The sequence below is a fragment of the Balaenoptera acutorostrata genome, chromosome 16 (genome assembly GCF_949987535.1).
Source record: "Balaenoptera acutorostrata chromosome 16, mBalAcu1.1, whole genome shotgun sequence".
NCBI lineage: Eukaryota > Metazoa > Chordata > Mammalia > Artiodactyla > Balaenopteridae > Balaenoptera > Balaenoptera acutorostrata.
This window is the reverse complement of record NC_080079.1, coordinates 75602224-75609449: the sequence shown is the minus strand read 5'-3', so window position 1 is coordinate 75609449 and position 7226 is coordinate 75602224. Positions and strand designations below refer to the sequence as shown.

At 44.2% G+C, this 7226-nt stretch overlaps 1 protein-coding gene across 2 annotated transcripts in view; it reads right to left on the bottom strand.

Moving 5' to 3' along the window:
• Positions 1-5741: 5741 nt before the first annotated feature.
• Positions 5742-7226, bottom strand: part of SLC35F3 (solute carrier family 35 member F3) — a 307079-nt gene continuing 305594 nt past the window's right edge. For both annotated transcript variants that reach the window (XM_057531098.1, XM_057531099.1), the window contains one exon: positions 5742-7179. In XM_057531098.1, coding sequence (XP_057387081.1) covers positions 6944-7179 — 236 coding nt within the window. In that variant the 3' untranslated portion in view covers positions 5742-6943. The remainder of the gene's footprint in view (positions 7180-7226) is intronic.

Genomic DNA, 7226 nt, shown 5'->3' with positions numbered 1-7226 from the left:
CTTTTTTCTTTTTTAAATGTATGCATGTGCAGCTATTAATTTTCCTCTGCTACTGCCTTTGCTGCATCCCATATATTTTGGTATGGTATGTTTTAATTTTTCTCTCAGGATTTGCTAATTTTCTTTATGATTTCTCCTTCAATCTGTTGGTTGACTGGGAATACGTTGTTTAATTTTCACAAATTTGTGAGTTTTCCAGTTTCCTTCTGTTATTGATTTCTAGTTTCATTCCACTGTGATTGGAAAGGATAGTTTGTATGATTTCAATCTTTTAAATTTATAGAGACTTGTTTTGTGACCAACATGTGGTCTATCTTGGAGAATGGACCATGTGCATTGGAGAAGAACATATATTCTGCTATTGTTAGGTGGAGTGACTGTATCTGGAGATAGGACAAAAAACCTACCATTGACTTTAATTAGAAAGAAATAACAGCGGGGAACTTATGGGCATAATGGTATTTGTAGAAAACTTCCAGCCTACAGAGCTGTCATGATAATTGAAATCTTTCAAAGCCCCAGGAGATTTTTCTTTCAGAAGGGCCCTAGACAAGATCACTCAGCAGGGAAGTTTGTCCTAAGACCTTTTCCCTTTGTGCAGTCTCCCCACAAACAGGGCCTGGGGGATGGGACAATCTGCTCAGCCTCTCCCAGCCATATGGCCTTGTGCAAGTCCCTTGATAATTACTTAATAGAGCCATAGAACATTCTGCAGATTGTAAGTTACTTTCACAAACATATCCTTGACAACTCTGGGGACCAGGTTTCATTGCATTTTATGTATTATGATTGATTTTAGCAGTTGACATTTAAGAAGCAGGTGGCCCTCTATTATCCCTGGCCTCAAAATCTTTTCATTCCTCTTATACTCAGAAGTCCTGGACAAATGTTTTTTAAGTGATTTCTTGGCATCTAAAGTTCTAACAGCATTTGTCCTGTATGGGAAAAGATGGCAGAACATGGCTTATTCTCTTAATTTCTGAGAAACACCAAGCAAAAATACTCTGCAACAGATAAAACCTAGAATTCACTAGAATTTCATCTTACTAAATGGTTATTGGTAAAAGAGAGCAAAGGATCTGACAGAGAATTCAGAAAAGTAGTTGAGACTGCTAAACAGTAACTCAGCACCTTCCCTCTGCTTAAAAAAAAGACAGGAAATTAAATGCTATCAGAAAATATAAGAAAATCTAGACAAAAGTAACACGTTAAACTTTTGATGCAATAACACTCTCAGGAAAGCCAGATCTGGGGGGCAGCTAAATGTCCAAATGTACTTTGGACTTTAAATTGGTGCTAATGGTAAGATTTGGTTTTAAAAAGTTAAGCTTTGGAGAAAAACACCAGGTCCCTAAATGATGATTGCATGGGATAAGGGGTTAAAGACAGTCACTAGGTTGTAGTTGGATAAGTATACGTCTAACTCTAAATGGTATCATTAAAAAAATTAGTGATTATTATGTAGTGATTAGTTTGCATGAATGATTTACTTAAACAAAATTCAGAAAAAATACAAATAGCCTAATTGATTGGAAAGATGTGCTAATTATACGCCCACAGTAAATGTGGCAAATGCATGCACACACACTCACACATGAGGTCCTTGAGGAAATCCAACATCTGGTGCAGTACCATTCAGCAAGGCTATCTACAAAGTATAGACATTTGCAAAATCCTTGAAAAGTGCTAGGCTACCAGCATCCCCACAAGGCTGCCTGCTCTGCACCCTCCAGATCATAAAGGAAAGTACGTCATAAATGCAGTTTTCTCACTATGGGGATAAAATCGGGTAACAGGGATAGTGAGGGAACACTGGCTGAATAAGTACATCTACTCGGTGTAACTGAATTTACAGTTCCCATAAATGGAGGTGTCACAAGAGGGTGGTCAGGGGCATAAAAAACATCAAACTCTAGTCCCTGATACATAGGTGTATGTTGAAAAAGAACACCATAGTGATATACTAACAGCTTTTCTTTATTTATACCCAAATTTCCCCTTCACAGGTACTGCTGTATGTGGGCATAAGCAGGGCCCCTTAACCCTGGTCTCTTCCTAGCCTCTGAGATTCCCCACGTCGTTAGCATAGCATAGATTCCTGACAAACTGAATGCTTTAGGGGGCCAGCAGGTCTTGTTTCCAATGGGGAATAAACACTGGGGACTCCTGAAATTTCCATCTGGAGGTTTTTAAGTCCCTCTAATTTTTTTCTTATGGCAGAGAGCCTCTTCTGTGGGGTGCCTGTCACCCTCAGAGAGGAAGAGCCTGGGGGCTCCCTCCAGCCCTTCTTGGTGAGATTGCCGGGCATGGGGTTCCCTCTGGGCTCACTCTCCTGCGTCAGAGGCCACTGCTATTACTGCTACTGCTGCTTTGGGTACAAATGCACTTCTTGCTGGCTTGTGGCTTGATGGGTATTTCCCATTTTTTACAGGAAACCTATTCTTTTTTCAATAAGAGAAAAAAACGCACAACTTTTTGTTTAAAATTTACAATACATAATACATTACATTACATACAAATCTCATTTGTTATGATTCTAGTAACTCCACATTTTTGAATAATTTAGAGATTTACCTTAGCTGAAGCTTACCACTATTTTAACTCAAGAAAATGACTTTCTCAAGATTTTGACAATGCTGAATACATGAAAAAGTACGTAAGGGAAAATATTATTCTTTAAAAAAATTTTAAATGTATTTTAAGCACTGTGAAAAAGTTTTAAACCCTCTTTATTTATATATCATGGGTGTATTTCTTATGAATCAGTCTCATCCATTCTTTAAAGCAGTTTGACCAAGGAGTCCTGCTAGGCCATAACGAGCCCAGATTCAAGAAGTGTGAGTACCAGAAAGTAAAAACAAACAAACCCCCAAATAAGAGTCCAACTTTTTTCTTTGAACATTCCAGTTTTCTCCCACCTATTATTCAGAGTTCTTGGATTCAAGCAACAGCAGTGGCTTCTTGCTGTCTTAAACAGAGAAACATTTTTTGGAAGCCTCTTAGGGACCGTACGTGTCTGAAGGATCTATTTGGAAAAAGGAGGAATGCGAACCTCCACGGTGGGAGGAGGCCAGAGACACAGCAGGACGCTGGGGGCCTGACCGGTCAGCATGGCCTTCCTGGGCTGTTCCGTGGGGTCTGGTTAAGTCCTGGGAGACTGGCCCACTCGTCAAGTCCAGTTCACACCCTTCCCTTCTCCCCCGGACACTGGGGTCTGAAATGGAGACTCTGTTCCCTTCAGCTTCTGCAACAACAGCAAGATGGCATTTCCAACAGAGATCAGATGCTGGGCAGCCAAAACCAAGCCAACAACCCCACAGATGTCCTTTCTACTGGTAAGGTTTTGGCAAAAGAATTTTAAATCATTTTGTGTGGCAACAATTTATTCATTGAACCACTTGACTGAGATATATCAATAATTCACGTACCATAAAATTCACCCACTTGAAGTGTACAATTTATCTAATGTTAGCATATTTGTAGGATTGTGCAACTACCACTACATTCTAATTTTAGAACAAATCATTTATATTCAAAATTGGAGATAAAGAACTCCATGTTACACATGGTTGCCTAGATTCGGAAAACACCCCTGTTCTGTAAGGAGGTAGGTCTCTGACCACAGCTTCCTGCCTCTGGAGTCTCTTTACCCTTGTCAGCCCAAGTAAGGAGGAGCTCAGGGTCTGCACAGTGGGTGGGTTCCTAGAGACAGCGCTGACTCAGTGTGGCAGGGGGCGCTGGCTGATCACTTTGTATCCTCTGGCCCCAAACGCCCACATTCTGAGAGGGGCGGGCTGGGGCAGCAGAGACCCCATAGCCTCTTTGTACCTTCCATCTTCATTTTACTTTTATTCCTTAAAGGAGCAAAAACAGAGAAATCCTTTAACTGCTTTCCAGACTGGCCTCTAGGGGGCAGACAATCCCCCAGGGGGGGCAAAAATGGAGCCTGTTTCCCAAAGCCACCCCCAAGGTTCCATCAGGAGGAACCCCTTCCTGAGATTTTCTGTTCATGGGTCCTTCCTGGTTTGCCATAGCTCCTCCCAATTCTCGAAACCTACACGGTAGGGACAGAGGGGGTCAGAGGAGTTGTGGTTTGTATTCTTGGAAAGAAATCTCTTACATCCTCCAACCCTCACCCCAACTCAGGTTTATAAAGCCCTGAAAGGGGCATTAACCTCTCCTGCAAGTTTTAACCTTTCTATTTCACATACCTTACCCTTCATAGTCCTTTTTGTAATTGGAGTAAAACATACATAACATAAAAAGTTACCATTTGGACCATTGCTAAGTGCATAGCTCAGAGGCAGGCAGTACATTCACACTGTTGTGCAACCATCACCACCATTGACCTCCAGAACTTTTTTTATCTTATAAAACTGAAACTCTGTACCCATTGAACAATAACTCCTCATTCCCAGCCCCCAATAACCAGCATCCTACTTTCTATCTCTGTGAGTTCGACTACTCCAGGTACCTCATATTAGTGGAATCAGCTAATATCTGTCCTCTATGACTGGCTTATTTCACTTAGTATAGTGTCTTCAAGGTTCCTCCGTGTTGTATCCTGGGTCAGAATTTCATTCCTTTCTAAGGTTGAATACTATTCCATTGTATGTATTTACCATGTGTTGTGTACCCATTCATCCATCCATGGACACCTGGGTTGCTTCCACCCCTTGGCTACTGTAAATAATGCTGCTCTGATTATAGGTGTACAAATATCTCTTTGAGTTCCTACTCTCAATTCTTTTGGGTCTTCATAGTCTTTTATGCCCATGGGAGAAGAAGGTAAATCTGCTCTCGTGTAGGGTTTCCCAATTTTTCAGGTTATGGCTTACAAAGGAAATATCTGTTCGGCACCTTGGGGTAACTCGAGAGGTTGGGAGCCCAGACAGTCGTGGAGGCGACGGGCTCGGGCTCCACTGCGGGGCTCCCGGCATACACGGGACACATGGGCAGGGGAGCCCTTTGATCTGGACGACTACACTCCCCAGGTTACAACCCCACGTAGCAAGTGGTGCATGGTGTGCAGATGCACTAGGGATGGGCGGCGGGGCAAAGTGTCCTAAAGAGGCTGTCATCTCCTCTCCACTCACACGCCCTCTTAGAGAACACAGCCCTTTGTGGCCACAGGATGAGAGACATTGGACCTCAGAGCGCCTGGCCACAGCTGCCTGGAACAGTGACATACACGTTACATCAAATTCCCTCTAGAGCCAGAACAGGTCAGGGCACCTAAGGCAGAAGTCAGGTGTGGGAGCTGAGCTGGAAGACCAGGTCAGTTTAGGGACTGAGGCTGCCATTCTGAGGCCCGAGTGTAAGGGAGCCAGGGAACCGGGCTGCACAGGAAAGGGAGACAGAGCAACCCCAGAGCTGCACCGAGGGCGGCATCCGAGGAGAGGAGACAGGATGGGGCAGGAGGACAGGAGGGGAACGCTGCCCGGAGACCTTTCCTTCGAGGCCGCCTCTGTGTCCTGCATTTCTCTTTTGTGAAAGTCAACTCTGTCTGCAATAAGAACTTTCTTCCCTTGAGACGGTTGAATGGCTTTCTGTGCCTTGAAGATGCAGGAGAGTGGGGCTCGCTGGGAGAAAAGTATAAGGTGAGGAAGCCGGAAAGTCAGATCTAGCCTAGTGGGAAAGGAACAGAGTTGCCACCAAGACAGCACCAAATGCTTCTTTTTTAAATCGTTTATTAATCTGTTTGGTTAAACAGGTAATGGAAACTGAGAATAATAATTTGCTTAAAAAGTTCAGGTCACAAATGCCCTTTCCCCTAGGAAACGAAAGACTCCATGGTTACAGAGCACACCACTGGGTTATGACACCGTTTCAAAAGAAGGTTTCCAATTCGTTATGTAACAATGTAAACTTCAAAAATAGTAAACTCTAACCCCCTTGTCCCTCTTTACAGATCTATCACAGATAGAATTTTCTGGCAGACCTAAATGGTGGAAGTAAACAGCCTGGTGCTTAAAAGTTTCATAAAAAGGTTTGCAGATTCAGTAAATCTTGTGGTCTTGGTCAGGAAGTAAAAGCAACCAGCGAGTCATCTTCTGCGGAGTCTGCCTTTTATGCACACTGTGACCCGTGATCTACTCCACTGGTCATCAGCTTTGCCACTTTTGTACACACACACACGCACACACACACACACACGTATAGTCTTTTATTTGTTTCTAAAGATTTCTACATCTAAATGGTAAGACGGCACCAGTGACCTATAATGTCACCTCGCTTCACACAGGTAAAGACAAAAATTCTGTAGAAGGCACTGTAATTTCTCTTCCATGATCGTACACAGACACGCGAGAGCAAGCCAGCTGGGGCTGGGACTTAACCTTCCCTTTCTGTTACCTGGCTCGGGGCTGTCCTCCTCCAATCGCCACCCCCAGTTAGCCATAGTCAGTGGTTTTCCACGTCCATTATCCTTTTCTGCTCCAGCCCTTCACGTCCCATCCACCCATCCATCCAACAAGCCGTTTATCCAAATTAACTCAGAGTGATCTTTTGGTTCATTGAAATCCCTTAAAATGAAGCGTACAGCTCTGGTATAAAACAAAGTATGACCTACCATAGCTGAAAAATAATCACAGTGTGCAACGTAATTTTCAGTTGGGAAGCGTCAAAACATCTGCCCTGCCTTGTCAAGAACATTCGTCCTCCCAAACAATCTAGGCAAGGATCATCTTAAGCTGCTTTACATTCATTTAAAAAGAGCGGAGAGGTTCTTTTCTCTCCCGTATTTAACTGGTACCCTTAAGTGAAAGGTCTGATGTGAAAAAAAGTGCAAGCAAGTTGGACATGCCAATAAATACCATATAACTTACCGCAGATTACCAAAACTGTACAGGTATGTACACCTCACCAAACCGAGGTTCCCCCTGCGGGGAAGAGATTCCAAATCACCCAGGCGAGCGTCGCCACAGAGTTCTCGGGCGGACCATCAGCGGGCGAAGGAGGGCCGGGCCCTTCCGCTCTTGTTCTGAGGTCCCGAGCCCAGGTCCGCGCCGCCCTCGGCCGCCTCCTCCTTCTTCCTCACTTTGAGGCGGGTGAGCAGCTTAATCAACCAGACGTCCCACTCCTCGGGCAGGAGCAGGAGGAGGAAGCCCAGGCCGATGATGACCATGGCGACGACCCGGACCCCATTGAAGACGATCTTACTGGTGTAGCGATCGACAACTGCAGGGGATGGAGAGCGTGGGTTACCGGGGGGGAGATCGTGCCAG